General features: G+C 41.3%; 1 protein-coding gene across 1 annotated transcript; it reads left to right on the forward strand.

Moving 5' to 3' along the window:
* The first annotated feature begins 18,567 nt into the window (after positions 1–18,567).
* LOC124223744 (armadillo repeat-containing protein 6 homolog) lies at positions 18,568–19,760 on the forward strand. The gene is made up of 3 exons (XM_046635979.1): positions 18,568–18,869; positions 18,919–19,214; positions 19,285–19,760. Exons 1-3 carry the CDS (start codon positions 18,568–18,570, stop codon positions 19,758–19,760), a joined length of 1,074 nt encoding a protein of 357 aa, XP_046491935.1.
* Positions 19,761–21,051: the final 1,291 nt, after the last annotated feature.

Genomic DNA, 21,051 nt, shown 5'->3' on the forward strand with positions numbered 1-21,051 from the left:
GCCGCTCCGGATTTCGTTTGGCTCGTCGATCCCGATGAGAGAGAGAGGGAGAATCGTTTCACCAGACCGAATATGCCGCCCATATTTTTCCCCCGACTCTTTTTCTCCGCGACACAAACTCTCAGGGAATCATCTTAGGCGCTTCTGATCCTCGAACCCCTATTTCGCCGGTCCGAATCTTGTACGAAATCGCCGTTCCTGCACTATCCGCAATATTCTCGACCATCCCCCACCCTCGCCAAATTGACGATGATGAACAGCTCACGAAAAACTGCTGTCCAAAAATTGTCCCCTTTTCGCCGATAGCCAGGGATAGTAATAAAATAAAGGTGAGCAAAATTTTCATACAAATTATCCTCAGGCACTGCAGGGGTTGGGGTGAGAATGTGGAAATGTTGCAAAATAGCAGGCTCACGATTTCGGATTTCAAAAAACCCGTATCTCATAGAATTTCAAAATGTTGTAGATCGAAATATAGGATACAAAAATATTGAAATTCTGTGCAATAGATTTTCGCATCCTTGAAAATTCTACATTGTGACCCTCCTGTTATCCGATCGTCATACATTTTCACCCCCAACCTTTGAATTCAACATTAAGAAATGTTGGCCATTTAATATTCGATCATACGGGGAATAAATTTTATCGATTTGAAGTAAGCAACAGTCTTTTTTTATACCATCATTTTTCTCTGTACATACATATCATGCAGAGAATAAATTTCATTCCAAGTATAATTTAATTAAGACTAGCCGTCGCGATCGATTTTGAACAGTGTCAAAAGTAGGTCAATCCTCTTGAGAAATTGAAACTGAGATTGCTGTTTTCAGTTATTTTATTTCGAAATAGTTTAAATTCGAAGCACGTAGATTTTTTTTTTTCATTCTCACTGTGCACGCGTCGGAGAAATCTTATAATACGAGTTTCCGTGGTGAGGTGAGATTTGATTTTCTACTTCCTCACGGTGATATGACGTTGATATTGAACGGATTCTGGCTGGGTTGATTAGATTACGTTTCTCAGATAGTGAGGGAGTTTCATTTTATTTTATTTCCTTCGAATCGACTCAGCTTATATCTTCATTTTTCAGTGTAGGTATTGAATACATTCCATTGAATTTCTTCGAGTTTTCTTTTCATTCTTTTTCACAAGATTGTAAAAGCGCATTTTCAGCTTCCTTCCATGAAGTTCTCGATCGCATGAAAAGGATGCCTTTAATCCCGCAGGACGGTAAAATTATAATAAATAAAAAAAAAAAAAAAGAAACAAAGGATTTATTAATAATAATAATAATAATAATAATAATAATAATAACACAGCGATGGTAAACCGATAAAACGCTCCTATAAACTGACGGTGGAAAAAATATCGGAGAATGATTAAGGCCACAGAGGGCCGGTGCATTCATAGGGTATAAAACTCTTCTTAATCCCTTACGCGCATAAAAGCCGAGGCTGGATAACCCGAGCCGAAGTTTAATGCGTTATTACGGCATCGAATCGGCTGCATAATTGTTGTAATAATCAATGGACGTCGCAGAATATGAGGAGGGATTATAAAGAGGGGGAAAATGAAAAACGCTAGGGAGGTTAAAACGGTGTGACGTGAGTGAAAATCGAAGAAAAAAAAAAAACCATATTGGCGAGTGAATCGTCCTTTCCTCGTTCTATTTTCATCCCTTTAAGTTTTCGTCTTTTCCCGCGGTGTATTCGTCTTCCTCTTTATTTTTTCATCTCATACGTCTCCTTTCCCCTATCCGGCGGTATACCAATATATTTCTCTGGTCCCCGTCGCTTTTTATTTCCTCCTAATAACCGAACGACATTAATCCGAGCGCCCGCGCTGATTGGTTCGATTCAATCAGCCCCGCTATCGCTTACATGGGCCATTCATTGAAAAGGGGAAGAAGGAGGAGAAAAAAAAACGATCGTTTGTCTCCCCCCCCAAATAAGACCGGCACTTTGACGTCGGTATATAGGGTGGCTCCTAAATCACGTCGAAAAATTATGATGCAAAGAACGAACCTTGATCATCCAATATCATGTCCGTCGATTCTTCCTTGATCCGATTCTCTTCATCCCCAAAGAATTGAGACCGCGATTTTCCGTTTTTAGCCAGGTTCACGGATTGAGGTATATTACAGTGTAAATCAGACACCCGGTAGACGACTCTCATAGAGAAAGAGAGAGGGAGAGAGATGGAGTAGAACTTGGAAGAGGAAGAGGAAGAGGAGAGAGGGTTGGGTTAGGAAGGGCAGTGGTTACGGTTCTGAGGTTCTAAGCTGTGAACGAGATTAAACGATCGAGGAACTAGCGCCACTTGTCAACGGGTCTCCTCCTTGTCGGTAAACAAAGCTTTGCGAAATTTCCCGAGATTCGCCAGCAGGAAGTCAAAGGTCGCCGCGTCCTTTCCGCAATTAGGGTAAAAACGGAAGCGCGCCTGGAACCTGGGAGAGACGGTGAGGTGAGGGTGAAATCCTCGCTTGCGAATGAAGTACCAACACAGTTGAAGACAACGGAGATCCCTCTCCGGTTTTTGCACACCCCCGGCAAACTACCCCTCACCTAACAATATAATACAAACTTATCGCGTTCTCTGTGTTCTACGAATCTCTTCCCTCTTCTTGTTCTCAGCCGATGCAACTCGCAGCCTTACTTCCGCTCCCTGATTAACGCGTTTAATTAAGAGAGAGAGAGAGAGTTCTACGGGTAGAAAATCGATTTTATGTTTTTTGCATTTTTTCTTACACTTACATCCCTCGTCTCGATTCCCAAAATTTTTTGGGATCGGAAACCTTTGATTTGCACGAGTCTGCATCCGGCCAATTTAATGTAATAAACAGTTTAAACTTTACATACATTTTTCTTCATTCTTGATTTATCAAACTTGCGCGCAAAGTTTCTTCTACAGTTTCTGAAATTTTTACACGTTGTTTTCTTTTTTTTTTTTGTTTAACTATTTTTCACACCGTGGCACAGGATTTTTCCCAAATTCTCATCTCGAAGACAGATACTCTAAATTTTATTTTGAAAACGGCTAATTTTTTGTTACGATTCTTATAAAATGACGTATTTTCTTTCAACACTAAGCTATTAAAAAAATCCTGTGACAATTTGCGGGAATTTGCAAGTAGATTATGCTCAAATTATCCATATGCTATGCTGCAAATATCAACCGAGAAACCTTGCGTGTAATGATTTTTCACATTTTGCACACTATTAATATTGCACTCAGTGCATCACTCTGATACATTTCAATGAGGATCTAATGAGGCAAATTTACTCTAAAGGATGTAAGAAATGCATGTCTATAGTCTTTAAATTTTTTAAAACTTTTTCTGCCCGAGAAAAAATTAACTGAAATGTTAATGTTTTTATTTTTATGTAGCAACGTGTGTCACATAATTCTTTGAAAATGTTATTAACAACTATATTTGTGCGCGTAAGTGAAGCTCGATCGATTTTCCTACCCACAATTGGAGATTTCGATGTTTCAGGTTTATTATGTTATTTTCAACCGGACTTTGAACAAAAAATTGTAAATATTACTCGTGTCTAGTTCTTGTCACTTTATGGGTGTTTGTCTCTAAAAGAGGTCTAGAAAATAAGGGAAATTATATTTTCAGAACTTCTTTATTGTCAAAATTTATTCGAACCTCAAGCAAAGTTTACAAAAATCATATTTCACTTCATTACATTTATCTGCAAGTAAATCTCTGCTTAGCAAATTAATTAGCGAAATAAAATTTAAGCAAAAAAAAAAAAAAAAAATCTAAATAAAAATAGAACCAAACGAAAATTAATCCAATCGTCAGCCTGCTGAGTTTTTCTTTTAAATGCCAAGGTGATCAATGAAAGTTGATTTTCCACCGACAGCGAGCGTCGCGTGTTAACTGATTACGGTTTCCGATTTCGCTAGTGATTAAATCGGAACGTCAAGAGACAAATCTGAGTAGCTGTATATCTATACAAAATGTGAAATGCAGAAAGCGATAGTGAAAATGAAGCGAGACAGAAAGAGGGAAGGAACGAGAAGAAAACCGTTTCGTTGAAATCTGAAGCATAATCCGCAATCTCTAAGCCTCTTATTTCATCTTGCCTTACAAACGCTTCGCTCGCTCGCTTCCCCAATTTCCGCGAATCTTAGCGGTTGTTTATCAAGGAGTCTCGTTAGGCGCGCCGATATAATAACTAATTATCCCCACCTCCCCCTCGCCCTGTCCGCTCTTTCATAATTTGGCATGGAACGAAGAGGTTCGTTAACGAGACAACCGCCGGGCGTGCGAGAAAAGCGAGAGAGGTTTATTACGGGGTTAGGATGCTTTTCAAGGATTCAACATGAATAAGGAACGGAATAAAAAATAACGCGCAAACAAACATGGCGGAAAAAGACAATGGAAAAGGAAATTCAGGCCTAGCTGGTTCCTTTTCGCAGCGTTGAAAATTACCCAAAGGGGAAATAATTACGGGCTATTTCACCGGCCAAACTATCGGGTGCGCAAATTGCGAAGAGGATAAAGAGAAGGGAGGAAGCTTTTGGAAAGCTTCTCAACTCTTTGTAGGGTGGCTTATTTTCCACCGGATTTCAGAATCCGTTTAATTATTTCTATTGTTCGATCTGCGGAGGGCGATTGAAGCAATTTTCCTCTCTTCTTCTCTTTTTCTTTTTTTTTTTTTTTGTTGTAAAATTTGGACAAAGTTTGAGCCTGAATCATCAAGTGACGATAATTGACGAACAAAAATGTATATATAGCTAGGTTTTATTTGAACGATTCACTGCATTTCTCATATATCTGAGTTGGATGATAAACGTTGGTGGTTCTGTGAATCGGAGAGAAAAAAATTTATAGAAAAAGAGCGGAGGTGAGTCAAAAAGTGGAGAATAAAACGAGAGCGCGATCGGCTCAGAGAAGAGGATTATAAAAAAAAGAAAAAAAAAAAGAAGCAGTGATAAAAATGAAAGAGGAGCAAATAAATATAAATAATTCAACCAGCGCGTTGCGAAGTGAAGCGATAAATTTCGTGGAGAGTATCGGATAGCTTAGTTTTTTTTTTTTTTTTTTTTTTACATTCATCTATTTTTATTCTCTTTCTTCGTATACCCTTTTTCCTCTCTTTATCGAACGGTGGAATTTTTAACACGCGAGATAATAAAAGATACGGATAAATACGCGATGACTGATGATCATTTTTCGAAACGATCGTAACAATTTTGACCTTTGATGTATCATATCGCAATTTATCACAAATTTATTTACACATATGTTACACAATCCTGAAACATTGCTCGATGAGAGTCGACGTATATTTCGAAAGTAAAATTACATCACCGGCCGTTGAAAAAATACTCTTTGACGCGTTTTAAAATCTTGTTCTGAAACTCGCAACGGATGCTTTTTAAGAATAACAATTATCAAACTCAAGTAGCTCTGCAGTAGCTAATGCATTGTAAACATGAAACACAGTAAAAGTGTGTGCATTAAAGGCGTTAAAACTCACAGCGAACTGCCACTTTTACATCGATTATTCGCTCAAGTACCTTACGGTGGTTGTGGATGGTTAGAGAGAAAGGGAGAAAGGGAGAAAGGGAGAAAGGGAGAAAGAGAGAAAGAGAGAAAGAGAGAACAAGCCTTCGAAGTAGACCGAGTAGAGAGGAGAAACCGAGGTATAAGAGATGGAGTTTTACTGTATTATAAATATATAGCCGTCTTGTAATGCACTCAACAACTTGTACCAAAGTGAAACAGGATAGAGATAAAAAAAAAAAAAACCAGGAACAACACAATGAAAAAAGAAATTGAGTGATAAACAAGCGTGTACTTATCGCGGGGTGAGGGACAAGACGATGGGAAAAAAATTACGGAAAGCGAATTAATAACCAACAAAGAAAATAAGAACAACAAAACGGGGATGAAAGAAAAACAACGAAATTGATTTGGGATAAGAAAAAAATGGAGAGTAGAATAACAGGAATTTTATATCCCTTATGTCAGACATCTGAGCGCTTTTTAATACTGCGGAAGAGTTGACTCGACGGTGTTACGGAATGTACCATATACGTTTGCGATGGTATAATAAATTCTTGTGTCAGATTGTGATAGGTAAATTTGCAATTAATTCTAAACAATGCGTAACTACCGATTATTACAGTAGTCTCGAATAATTATTAGTAGACAATTTTTGTAATCTATTTTGATATTCCCGTTTCCCTTAATTATTTTTATACTACTGTATTGACAAATCGGTACGAATGGAAAGAAAATTAAGCTGACTAATGTCAAACCGAAACATTTGAAATAATAACAAACAATATTATTAATACTTTTCTCTACGATCTATGGGTTGAAAAACATGGTTTCGACACTTTTTCGAGATGACTATATTGAAATTGTATTATAATACGAATGATTGATGTACGGTACTAACATATTAATAAAAAAAATTGAGAATCTCAACTCGTCGAATTCTTCAAAAAAAAACGTACCGATCCATAATTTCTGCAACGTTGAAAATAGCGCACTGCGGGAGTTGACCAAACTTGACGGAAACGCGACAAGAAAAAGAACGAGGAAAAAAAAAAGAATCAAAACAAAAAAAAAAAAAACCATTGGCTGAACAAGATCCGGGACAGAAGAATCCCGACGAAAGACTGAGAGAAAGAAACGAGGACTGCGAGGGGGAAAAAAAAAAAAAAATGTGGTGCAAAAACGGAAAGCTGCAGAAGGATTAAAAAGAGGTAGATAGGGAGGGAGGGTAATAGAGCCAAGAGACCCTTGGGATCGGGGGATGTAAAAAAAATCAGGCAAGCACAGGCAAAAAACTTAGACACATCCTCGGCGTTCGCTGAACGGATGTCAGATAGGAGTTGGCAATTAAGACTCACCCCCGGGAGGCGGCGGCGTCAGGGACGTCTTTTACTCCCGAAATAAGGAGACGGGGGAACGGGGTCGATGCCAAGAGGAGCAAAGGGTGGAATTCGAGACGTTCTCGGTTCCCGGCTCGCAGCCCTTCCCACGGTTTCGCGGGGCGTCGAGACATGTGCAAGATTCCACGCGGCTCAACCGTGGAAACCGCTGCTGCTGGCGCTACCGCGAAGCGACCGTCGCTATCGGAGCACTACCGGCGCTGCTTTGCTGCTGATAATGTTGCTGTACCGGCGGCGGTGGTAACCACCCCCCACCTCCGACCCCCACCCCCCGCCACCCCATCGAGGATCCGGCGCCGGAGTTTCTACTTCCTAAATAACTACCAAACAACGCGGTGTAAACGCGGTGTGTACGTAGTTAGGTAGGTACATGTGTCGTGCATGTGTGGGAAGCTTTTCGCGACCTCTGATCAGAGACCCGCCTTTCGAGTTAAAAATTCCAAGAAATTTTCATCGGGTTTCGCATTACCAAAGACGATGCTTCGTTGTGTTTAGAAACTGTAGAATAACTGAGAGAGAGAAACGGGTTTATTATAAGTCATGGGACACCGCGATCCCCTAAGGACTATGCAACAAGTACACGTAAGGAAGATAAACGAAAGAAGGTGAATAAATAAATAAAAAATAAAAAAAGAGAAAGAAGCTTTTAATCGCCCTGTATTATATATATATATATATATAAATGAAATACGTAATACGTATAAATATAACGTATGAGGTAAAAAGAATATACAATAAACAATCAGCAGAATGAGAAATAGGTGATAATGAAAAATAGGTAATAATGATAATCGTATCGTATATTATAAGTCAATAGGAGGAATAAACAAAAGTCAAACAAAATAAGTTAGAAATTACATAAATAATAAAACAATTGGGGTAAAATGCAAATAAAAATTGAAACAATAGTATAAGGTAACGAAAACGATTAAAATACAATAAATTTCAGGTGTCAACGAAAGGCAGAATAAGAGCATAAATATGAACACAAACATTAAAAAAAGAAAAATTCTTCCGCAAACATTGGCCTCGGCACATACAAACAAGAAATTTTTTCTTAAAAAATGAAACTTAGTCTTTTTTCATTCACCTTTTCAACTATCATTTTTTTATTTGCATAGCCGAGAAACACAGTGTTGAGTACAAAATGAAAACCATAGTTTTGTGCAGCTATAAATATGTGAAATTATTCTTTTCGATTATGGTTACTCGCTTTATTTTATTTTATTTGACAAGTTACTGCCGTAATTGAATGTTTCATGGCAGCGGTAAGTTGACGTTGATCAGCTTTGTTTCTCGGAAAAAAATTTCATCCAAACAGAGTTTAATGTTGCGAAAACTAAAAGAATTTAGTATTCGAAATAATAGTCACACTGATTGGTTACTTGTAGAACACTTTTCTAAACGGTGATTCAAATTTTTTTTAACACTGAGCGAAATTTTTAGATCCGGTTACCGCTTAGTACTTAACTATTTTCATTTTTCACCACAATCGAAAAATATAGTTCTAGGTAGAAAATGAAAATGACCTAGTTTTCTAGCTGCTACCGGAAAGTCTAGTCTCCGTTACTATTCTTTCTCATTACGATCGCTGTTACTATATTTTCTTGCAACTGTTGCGAAAATTTAATGCTTGTGCAACGATAAATTGACGTCAAAGGCTTGTTTATCTAAAAAAGTAGAGTAAACCTCAGAAACTGATTTTGCGTTGCAATAACCAAGAAAGGATCGAAGATAGCGCAAAATGTTTACGCGTACCTCGTTTTTCGCAATTCCAACAAGATTCAAACAGTTTTTCTTAACGATACCTGTTTTATTAAATTTTTCTAGTTACTACAACGAACGAAATTTACCGAGTGTAGTAAACCCGGTCAATTTACCATTTTAAAACCCGTATAATCCATTTTGTTTTTTAATTCTTCTCCACGGTATCCCATCTCTCTATCTCCGGGGAATTTGAATCATAATTGATATTCCGATTATATTGAAACGGATTGAATAAACGCTTGTGCGTGTAATTAATAATGGAGAAATATGAAATGTTTCGGGGTCCGACGACTTGATCAGTAACACTTTAATTCAGCCCTGTCGTAAATATCTCGGTTGTATTTTCCATATCTCTGCAGGGAGCAGCGGCACCCGCCACTTTAGCAATTTGCATATTGGTAGTATTTCAATTGGTAGCAGGGCATGCCGCCCAACTCCGGCTTTCGATCTCCCGGCGCGTGGTTTGGTCATCAGTTAAAAGTTGGCTCTGCATCGGCCAACATTTACAGAGCGAAAAAGAGAGAAAGAGAGAACGAGAGAGAGAGAGATGGGAAAATAGGAGTCGATATGCGTTATTGTTTATCATTTTCCGAACCGGAGTCACCGCGGAAAAATAATCCCTGTACAGATATGATGCGGAGGTAAATTGGGGCAAGCAAAATATGAAGAGAAAAAATAGTATAAAAAATAGAGTCTCGAAGGTAGGAAAATCGCATTTATCAAAAGGTTTGAATTGAAATTTATAACTGCAAGGGTAGCTTTTAAATAAATTGAATATTTGATAAGCTCGGTCTCGTCACTGAAATCGGGTTAAAAAATCAAGAATCTCAGATTTAGGTAGTCAATGAAAAACTGTAAAATATAAAACAAATTCTAAACGTAAATATAAGATAAAAACGTGAAATGTACAAACGCATTTTTGAGTCTCGCGATTTAGCAATTGATTGAAAATTCCACTATCAGTAAAGAAAAGAAAAAAACAAAAGAACAATGCTACCACATGATCTTAAAATTTGATTTCACGTTGACCGTCATTTTTACGAATCCCCGCAAATTTACAATGATTTCTTCACATCCCTGGAGAATTAAATTCTCGTTCCAAGAGCGTACAAAGATTAAAATCGTCGCGTTGAAGCCGGGGAGTTGTGGTGAGGTTGGGTTAATTAGAGGAAAACTTGAAGGGAATAAAATACCGACTACTTTCCACGCCCCGAAAATTTGCGGAGCTCTTTAACTAGGACGATAAGATTTGTGGCTTAGCTGTTGTGCTGCTCGTTGAGTAAGCCACGCGGCTTTTCTCTGCTGATCCACCGCCCCCGGAATTTCCCCCCCCCCCCCCCCCCCCCCCGCCCCTTTTTTTTTGAATTCTCCCCAAGTTTGGCAATTTCGGATATTTAGGGCGGCCGGGGAATCGTCCGCCTCTCGATCTGATGTATTTATTTATCCGATACCAACGCTGCTGCCTACCAAAAGTCGGGAGCGAGCGGAGAAAACCCCGGAAAACTGGGAAAGACGGCGCGAACTCGAATAAGGCACGCGTCCAGACGAAAGGGGCGGAAAACACAGTGGAAAAGCTTTGAGCGAGCGAGGTTGATGCATCGCTTTTCAAGACTTTACCCTTTTTCATCCCTCCTGGAAGCGCGGATAACAACACGGAGGATAATTTAATACTTTATACCGTAGGGGGAAAAAACTCGGCGATTGAATGAATGCAAAATTTCTTCAACACCCCTGAGCAACAGCTTAACATTATAGAATATTCAATTATAGGCAAGAAACTTGGTATTTTTTACCTTTCGGAGGTTAATTAACGAAGAGAAATAAAAACGTGAAATGCTAATTGTTTAAACAACATTTAACCTCGTTCCTGATACTTGGTCGCTTGTATTAAATCGATGCTTTCACGAAACCCGGGGACCAAAGTTCAAAGATAAATAATCAGGACCTGCCTTGATCACCCTGAGTTGATTAACATTTGACTGGCAGATTAGCTACATCCGTACAAACACGTGTTGGATACTGATTGCCGCCAGATATAAGCATACGTATGTGTGCGTTATACTCGGTCATAATCATCTCGGGAGTAATTAGGACATCGATAAGGGTCGACGATTCGTGCCGAGAGAAATTATTAGGTAAGCTGATAATCGTGCAAGTTAATCGTCGGGCTTCGAGAATTCTGTATATTTTTTTTCACAATTTTATTTTCAATTACTCACATTTCAGGCGGTTTTTCATCCTCGACGATCAACAACAACAACAACAACAACAACAACAACAACAACAACAACGAACAATAAGGTAAATTTGTTTCTAACGGAATTATTTACAAATTCTTAGAAATCTAATTGTTCTTTAACTTTTTAGTCCATCACAGTATTGTTTTTATACATGTTAAATATTTAAAGATTTAATCAAATTAAGCTAATTAGGCTCTGTTAAAAAAATAAATACTTGGATTATTTGAAATTTAGATCATCAAAAATTGTCAAAATAATACGATATTAGCATTAAGAAAAACCGATAAATCATGTCGTCTGTTTTAAGTTATGAACAACCGAATTTTCCTCATTTCGTACTAACGATTTTCATAATTTTTTTTCTTTATTGATAAAAAAATCTTTCAATAAAATTCAACTCGATGATAATTATGTATTTCTCTCATGCAAGGTGTTTAAAATTACCACTATCACTTTCATATTCCACCTTCATTCCTATCCCGAAACTGGACCTTGAAGAACGTGATTATTCTTGTAAAGCCTCGGTCGATGAAAATTGTTGATAATGAGAAGAACGGAAAAAAAAAACAAAAATAAAATGAAATGAAACCACGACGTGACGGAAGGGTTTGAAAATTCCTGTCGACATTTTTAGAGTAAAACGAAACGTCTGTGGAGAATTGGAGGGAAATTTTTTCACCAGAATATAATAATAAAGAACGTTTCGTTTCGTCGGAGAATGAGGATTTTTAAGTTCTCCTGGGAGGAGAAAAGCATAGAGAGAAAGAGAGAGAGAGAGAGAGAGAGAGAGAGAGAGAGGCGGGGGGATGGAGTTAAAATTTAACCATCTGGTTGATTAACCGTTATTCAGAGAAGAGGAGTATATATTTCCCCGGCGCAAAACCTCTCCCGTAATCTTGCCTCCTCAGATGGCAAGCTGTTTTCAAGTAAAGTAATTTTTCCTCACCTCTCCGCATCTCGTAGGATCTTGCAACCAGCCTCCGAAACGAATCACCACCCTTATCTTTTTTCACCCTCCTCGCCTCCCCCCCCCCCCCCCCCCCCCGCCTCTTATAAAGCAGCAGCAGCAGCATCTGAGAAAAGTAAACATTATCATGACTACAGTCTCAGCCGAGAAAAGAAGCGGCACATTTCTTTTTCCACTGTAATTTATACGCAAGGAATGTAATTATCGCTTTAAGGAGCTTTCGCACCTTCGGTGCACAGAAAATGATGCCAAATTTTGCAAGAAAGAGAGAGCTTCGTTGATTAGTTTTTCGAAGATGAATATAAATCGAATCTAAATATCATCGCAACATCGATACAAGTATCGTACCGTAAATTTTTTGAAATTTTTACAGAAGATTGAATAAAGATTCTGTCACCATTTTTGAGTAACAATTTATTCTCTTTAAACGATTGATTTTCTCGTCTGAAAAAATATTGAGTCGAATTGTTGATTTGGATTGATTTTTTTCCTTTAAAACCGATCTAATTATAACGTAAAAAACGTATTTTATGATCAATCGTTCCTCGCGTTTTTCTTTCTCGAAAAATTCATCCAGCGGTATGAAGATAAGCAAACACCGCATATTTTCACTCCTACATTAATTCAACAGACCTTCAGTTGTACCCGGGTGTTTTAATTATTCGGTTTTGAATCTTTTGACCGGTCGACATGGAGCTTCCGGTGCCTCCCAAAGGACGAGAGTTTTCCAGCTCGGAGGCAACTACTTTTCGACCATGCAGCATGCCCCCCTTTTACTACTGAAACTAAAACTAGCTAACCGGTTCTTAGGTGTGCAGGGGCACGTTGTACCTGCGCGTCGACCAATTACTTCCACTTCCGCCCCCTGATCGCCGTACCATGGACACCCAGGGCTGCTATTGTGTCCCTATTTCCCATTATGCGTGCGGCAAAGGCGTTCGAGTGGATATTGAAGCGCGTAAAATTTCACCCTCGAAATGTCGAGGCGTTCGTTACAATTTTCCGTAATCAGTGGCGCAAGCCCCGGAAAGCGTAAATAAGAAAAAAGAAATATAAAGAATTTCATTTTCCTTTTTTTTTGTCAGTTAAACTTTCACGGATTATAAATAATTGTGATTTGTGTACTGTGATCAGCAATTTGGAAAACTTTTATTGGGATGTCGGGATCGTGGGTGGAAAAAAATTGATGAACGCGTATCTACTAAGACTGACGATATTAATCCTGTGCAATTTTGCACAGATATGGCATCAAATTTTCTCATACCTGATAGTAAAAACTGAATAGTTAAATCTCAGCTTAGTAAAATTAGATCGAACGATTAGCTTGAATTATTAATTAGCAGATTTCATCAGATAAATAATATACAAGCTTTAGATCTAAATAATACATGGTCTGAAAAAATGGATTATGATATTGGATTCGGATTACAGAATATTGAATTGATATTAAATTCAGTTCGCAGGATCAAATGTTTGATGAAATAATAATCGCACTTGTCAATGTATCAACCGAAGTACGAGACTCGGGTTAATTTGTGAAAGGCTTACTGTACGCACCTCATCAGGTCTCTCGGTTTCGATTCGCAGACGATTTTATACGACCCTTTATACTGCTAACACGAGGTAACGATCAAAACTGCCTATTAATTCTGTATTAGCATAACGTTCTTCAATTATTGGTATTCGTCATTAAATGTAATTTGGTCGAATGCTTCCGGGCTTGAGTACATACATATATGATGCAATTGTGTAGAGAATCGAAGGTAATGACGAGGGAAAATGCGAGAATTTATACATTCCCCTATTTCGTTGCTACGAAAGAGTTGGAGGATCGATTCGCTGTTGCTGTATGTGTGGGGTAGAGGTATAAGGTGTACCGATATTCGTATCGTATATCAGAGATGTAGCATATACATGTACTGTATATAGAAGAGAGTGTAAAGTATAAGAGATAAAGGCTGAAGGGCAAGAAGAAGAACAAGGAAAAACCGGAAAAACTTTAGGGCGTAAAACATTAAACACTGGGGTGCGACGAGGCAGTGATTGAGTAAGACCAGAAATGCGAAGCAGTCGCTTTTGCTTTGTAAGCCGCTTTGCTGACGCTAAAGGTATAACGGAAACGTACCACTCAGCCGAGGTTTTCCGCAGGAAAAACAACAGGGGTTTTAAGCAACCGCTCTCGCCACCATGCAAGCCTAGCTTCAGCTTCTTCTTCTTCTTCTTCTTCTTCTTCTTCGATGCAGGAACTTCTTAGCTTAGAGGCACCAGCCCGAGACGCTCCCGACAGGATCACTTTCCCGTTTCTCTAGCCCGACTTCCAAGCTAGACACTTGGGCATAAAACATCCAGACTGTCGCCGTATAAAAGAAACTCATAGTCACTTTTGGGGCGATCCTTTTGAAAAACTGTTTTCCTTTGCTTTACCCCGAAAACAACAGTCCACTAGGAGTTGACGCTGAGCTAATGGCTACTATTCCCAACATCAGAAGTACCTCCAAATGATGTTGGCTCTCGTTTTATCCAGTAGATACATGTATAGCGCCGGTTCTGAGTACAGATTCCGATGCCAACGTTTTACCGACAATTTAGCCGCTTCACAGCTCAGACTCAAACCCTCCTTTATCGATGATATCGATGAAATTTACCGATGATCGATAAAAGGGGTTGATGTCTAATTTTGAACATCGTTTTCAACAGCAACACTCTATGTGTTCACTGGTTATGCAACGGCAGCTCTGATCCTCTAACAATGAGGCTATACTATAGCGATTCCTGTGAGGCAAATTATGGCGGGTGCTGGGTGAAATTAATGAATGGTATCGTTGAATGTTTGATGCCTCGGCGAAGGTTCTTTGTTTATCGACATGACGCTCCACCTGCCACTAGTTTAGGTTCCTGGAGCGCGAACTGGCAGCTCACAAGGTGTACCAGTCATAATGAGCGAGCAAAGTTCGGTATCGATTTGCAATTAGGGTCTATCTAATCGTACCTTTTCATGGATCGAGTCCGCCCTACGCAAAATTACCACTTTGCTCGAAGCCGTGTCAACGCTTCTCGAGAAGTTATACAGAGCGGGACAGGATATGGCAACATAAAGGGAATTCAGGAACGCTTGAATGCGAAACTGCGAAGCACTCCGGTTACCGCTGTTGCTCTCGTTGGGGATCGAGTGTCGCACATTCAGCGGTGGATTTGTTGCATAAGAATATCGGCAAACCGTGTTTTACGAGCCCCGAGTCTTTTGCCAGAGATTCAGTTGTATTGACGTGTTCACAGATTGGAATTTTCTCTCACCGAGCGACTGCCTCCTCCGACGAATGACTTTTCGCATTTGCTTAGGAGAGTGGGAAAAACATCCGTAGCCGAGTCTCAACGAGGAAATTGAATATTTTTTTATCAATGTGGGTTAGACTGTTTTAAATTGGGTGGATTTTTCTTTTCTTTCCCCAAAAACAAGGTTTACTCGATATTTTTTGTTATATTACAAAAAAACCTACCCAAGTATAGGATTGAAAAGCTCACGTTTAAGAGGCACATCATACCACGTGACTCTTTCCTATTCGAACACTCCAATGTGGGTACGTATACCTGACTTTGGCTAACGATTCACTTCGCTGCACGATTTTATTTTTTAAATTCTAATCTTCCCTTTCCGGGAGCTGATATTCTGCAAGCTCCGGCGAAAATTGCCAGCTAAATTGGACGAATCCGTGTAAAAAATCCATCCCCAATGGCTCGACCTGATTCATTCCGGAGAAAAACTGGCTTTGAAAGTGATCGATGGACGGCATCATACGTTGCGGCCTTTTTCACACTCACTTATTATTTTTCTCAACAGTTGACGCGTGTATACCCACGTAGGTACGTATTTCAAGTTTATTTCATTTCGGTACGGAAGGCAGTGTCCCCACGATTTTGACGGATGATGGATGGATGTACGAATTGGTTGAATGCCTATAGCCCGTTAGGGGTTCGGGGTTTCGCCGCGTTATAACAACTCGAAAAGTCAAGTGGGTCCCGGGCCGCGTTATTGGCTGTAATATAAATTACCCGGAGCTCGACCTTGCGCGAGGTTTCTCCTTTCATCGATAATTAATATACGTTGGGGAATTTTCGTTGTACAAGATGAAAAATGAAGAATAACCATATTAATTATAAAAATGTTCGTAAAAAGAATTTTCTTTTCTTTTTTTTTTTTTTGTTCGTTTCATAACAAGTAACGGTGAAATAAAAAATTGAAAAAAAAAATAAAATAAAATAATGAAACCACGGAAATAATCACAACCGCCGATTTCCTTTCGTGCGCTTCTTTGGCGTTGAGCAGGGCTCATTGGGTTGGAGTGAGTGTACATAATTTCTCAGAGAAGACCAATTACTCGCCATTATTACATGTATCCATTCCAAGGGGTTTCTCGGCTGCTCTTAGTTTCCCGTAGAAGCACGCTAGGTATCCGAATAATTAAGCATTAATCGAGTTTCTTCATTACCCCCCCAAGACGAGCTGCGTCTAAATCACGTTACGACCCTTCCCTCTGTCTCTCTTCCACTTGGCAAAGAGCCGCTCACTTGGTTCTCTCCACTCAGGTTAACAGAGTCGCCATGCAGGCAACGGGTGAAATCTGGTACCAACTGTGCAAGTCTCTCGGTCCTTCGTTCCACTCGCCATGCTGCGGCTCCGGCTGCGGCTTTCCATCTCCGCTAACCACGTCTTCAAGTTATGGTTGCACCGTTCTGTCCACGAAGTAATCCTTCTTGACTACCTTCGCCTCCTTCAACTGCGCCGCAATGCAACTCTGAAGAGGTTGGTGCCCGCCCTAATGGGACATAACCAAAGGGAAGAAGAAAAGTAGAACCCTAAGCGGATAAAGACTCGGACCGTTAGTCTCTCGGTTCAGAAGCACTCGAGTACCACTAAATCTTTCCTAGATGTTATATCGCTGAAATTAAACCCTGGTCTGGAATTTGACCAAACATTTGACGCTCCAAGTTGGAATCTGAATTTTCCTTTGAGAAGTTAATTCGTTTCAAGCAACTGCAGAGCTTGAAGTAAACTCGAACAACTTCACGCGATATCAATTAGCAGTTTGATGCGAGATCGAGTTACATATCTACTCAGAATAATTTCGCGTATCAAAGTGAATTCGCCTAGCCTGCCATGTCTTCATACAATGACTTTGCACGATTTTGCAACAGACTCGAGAGGTAAATTGGAGCGAGGTACTGTATCACAGACTCCTTGGAAAGTGAAACGCACCGTAGCGATTTCGTTATACTAACACCGATATTCTCGAGACTTTGGAAAAAAGCCTCTCCATATCGGGGCACTTTCCTTAACGCACTGAGTGGGAGATAAGTAAGTACGTACCTATAACACATAGGCAGAGGTGTGAAAGCTCTCTCTCCTAATTGTCCTTTGTGAGGTGTGTGAGGATGGCTGCTGACTGCAGAGGAAAAGGGCCGGTTGATTGGCTCGAGGACTCGAAGAGGAGGAAGTAAGTGGAATCGGGAGAAGGCGCGACTCGAAGTGAGTGATATTCGCTCCCGAGGGAATAGCTTGGTAAATGCGCGTTTAGCGCGAGCCGCAAAGGAGCTTCATTCGCTCCTTCGATTGCCGGGGATCTTAAGGAGTCGGAAAATCACTGGACCGGTTTCTTTCTCCGGTCACTTGTTAGGCGAACGATTCGCCCGAACAAAAGGCCAATCCCAAGTATATGGACCGACTATTGGTGCCGGTCAAGGTTTTCGGTTGACGGGGGAACCAAGACCCGTACTTCGGGTCCTCCTCATTGTCCGCGGCAAACCGCGTGGGGGGTAAAAAATCTTACGACTTTCTTCCCGTGCTCCGAAATTACCTGCTTCTACTCTCGAGCCTCTCTAGGATCAGCAGCATCCCCCGCCTCTCTCACCACTTTATCTCCTCAAGATGTACCGCCATCCGATATCGGCTGATCAGATTCACCGTGACGCGCGGCTCGGATTTGCGGTCGTCGACCAACTCCGTCGCGCAGCTCTGCGGAATTCGCAGATCTTTTGTCCAGGACGAGAGTGGCTAATTTCACCACGACCACGAGGCATGAACTGAATGTTCTGCAGAATTCCGCCGAGTGCCGGAGGGGAGAAAATTTCATCTCACGGGCTGCGCAATATTCCCTTTCGTTGATATATTCTGCATGGGAACTGGCAATTATCGAACCGGGATTTTCAATCGCAGATGGCGTATGTATATTTCCATGAAAATACGGACGTTTTTTATGCGGTAAAACTCGCTGCGTCGAATGAATCGGACTCAATTAGTGCGATAAGGGGTAAAAGAACCGTGGCTAGTCGTTGGAAAAAAAGAATCACCTGCAGTTGCTCGTTATGCAGCCACTGCATATTATCCTTTATGCGGGGTTTCAATACCGCATCGATCACGGGATTGCTAGTGATAAAATCCTCCATATCGGCAAATTCGCATTAAACTGTTTCCCGTGAGATCATGCGAGATTCCGAGTGCTCGGAATATTTCTGACTCTTCCGACTTTTGACTGACACCTTGTTACACTATCCGTTAACTTCAAGTCACGTACGTCGATAGCTGTCATTTTCTCGACAACGCTGTCTCCGCGGAATCGGATATTGTCCAGATTATCGAGGATAAAGAAACTCTCGTTGATCCTTGAGCACGAGATGGGTTCATTATTGGTGAACGACACAGCGGTCAAAGAGTGTCTCGAGATCCTGAACAGCGGTTTGAAGAGTAAAACTCCAATCGAAGTCTCCGCCACTTTGGAGAGGTTAAATTCTGGGCTCAGCAAAAGTCTCGAGTCTAGGATGCACGCGTTTCAGACTGGAGCCTGCGGGCTCATTCTGGATGTCCTGGACGATTTCGTCGACGTAAAAAGCGTCGTCCGCTCGTGTCTGAAAGCTCTGGTCACTCTTAGCAGTCAGTCAAATGAGCTGAATGAGAAGGGAATCGCTCGTCAGATGAAGTAGTTAACCGCCATGGTCGTTCATTTTTTCCTGGATGTTGTCTATTAGCTTGCTTCAGGAAGGAACCAGCGCCGGAAATTCACGGCTGGTTATGCGATGGATGAAGCGGTGCTGTCTGAAGAGCGAGAAGAACAGACAAGCCATCTTCGAGGCGGGCGTGACGGACCGTGCTAAAGAGATTTTGCAGAAGGACACCGTCACGGCAGGGGAACTCAGCGACCTTTGTTCGCTGCTGAGGGCGCTTATCCTGGATGATGACCTGACCATCGATTACGGAAATTCCGTCCAACGGACCCGTGACGTTGCCCAAGAGACCGTCATCTTCGTGGTTCCTCTCCTTGCCAGTAAGGAACCAAAAGTCCTTTTGATGCCACGTCCCGTTCACCATCCTGTCAGTAAATCATCCGATCGCAGAATTCATCCACAAGAAGAAAACGGTCTGCGAGGTATTGAAGACCCTGACAGCGCTTCTCGTGCGTAACGACTTTTGCGTCAAGGTCGAAGAGATCGGGGGAGTCAGCCTCGTTCTCCAGACCACGGTGGTACACCCCGATGACGAGAATCTGACCTGCCTGGTTCTCAGGCTCATTAAGAGACTGGCTGGGAACGACTACGTCAAGGTGCGTCTCGTCGTCGAAGGTGCCACGTCTCTTGTGGTGTCGGCGATGCGCAGGATGCAGGTGAGAGGTCGAAAGAAGGTGAATAGAGGATCCTTGGTGCGTTCCGCGAAGAGTATTCATTGGGACGACAGTCGTTACCATCAGTCAACGAGCGATGACGGGTTCATAAATAGCCGGAATATTGCTTTAGATGCGAACTTTACGAACGACGCCGAGACGCTAAAGCAGATGCAGCACCGTAAACTGCATCCACCTACGCATTCGGGCTGAGCAATTTGTTGTAAAGTTTACAACTTCGTTTGAAACTGCGCGTATACATATAGTGTACAGTACACCCACCTGATCTTGTTAACCGTGACGTATGCGTGCGCTATTTCTTTGCCAATTACGCGCAGCTTTCATGTGGGGTACGTTTCCACCTCGCTGAAGCCACCATGTATTTCCTAGGAAACCATGTGTTCAGTTTCTTACTGAAATGTTACGAACTGTTCGAACGATCGGAGGTAAATCTTATCGCCGTGAGTTTATTCCAGTTCTTGATTATCCCAGACCTGGATTGAGATCAGAATTGAGTTACCTATCGCTGCGCGAGTTGAATGACACGCGTAATCCGAGCGTGCGAATCTGCCACGAATGCGACTGCACCGCCATTCCTTCGAAGAGTCTTGCTTCGGTGAGCCAAGCCTAGTGCCTCACGGATATGAATTATCGTCTTTGAGTCACTGTTCCCACCTTTGATAGCTATTCGACATTCCGAATAGTTGAATTTAGACTCGATTATTATGGTCATGGTTCCAAGTTGTCAGAGTTTTCATAATTTTCGGTGCTGGTCATTTTAATACCTTGGACACATGATTATGGACTATTAAGATCTTCAAACTAGATAATACATTGGTTATCGTGACATTTGGTTTGCTCGGAATCTAGACCATTTCGAGTGGTATCATCGACTCCAAACCAATCGATACATCGACTCTTTCAAAATTCAGAATCTTGAGAGACCATCAGACCACTTAGAACGATGAGAAGTCAATTCGGATATTGCTCATTTGAAATGCCATCGTCCACCTGTTCGAGTCTTTTCTTATGTGAAAATATTCGACCCTTGAGAATCGTTCCTTCCGCGAAGTCTAAGCATAGTCAGTTCCCTTCGCAGAGTAGAATATTCAGTTTTCCCTTGAGTAAGAATATCTTCCGGAATAATTTTTCCCAATGCAGACGGGATCCGTGTCGGTGGCGGGTTTGGATTGCATCGGAGCACTGACCCTGGGAAGCTGGCGTAACGCGGGTATCTTTTACGACTGTGAAGCGGCCCTGTTGATCATCGAGACGATGAAGAGGTACCCGGGGAGCGTAATCGTTCAGCGGAATGGCACCCGGGCGATATCTAACATGGCGAGGAGCAGGAAGATCGATGCACGACGAGCCTTCCTGGACCTGGGGGTCGAGGCAGTCTTGGAAACCGCCATGAAGATACACGCCGACGACGGTGATATCGGGCCCGAAGTCACGGCCGCCTTTTCCGCCCTCGAACTGCACCCCGCGCTCAAGGACCACTGGG

Source organism: Neodiprion pinetum, chromosome 7 (genome assembly GCF_021155775.2).
Source record: "Neodiprion pinetum isolate iyNeoPine1 chromosome 7, iyNeoPine1.2, whole genome shotgun sequence".
Taxonomy (NCBI): domain Eukaryota; kingdom Metazoa; phylum Arthropoda; class Insecta; order Hymenoptera; family Diprionidae; genus Neodiprion; species Neodiprion pinetum.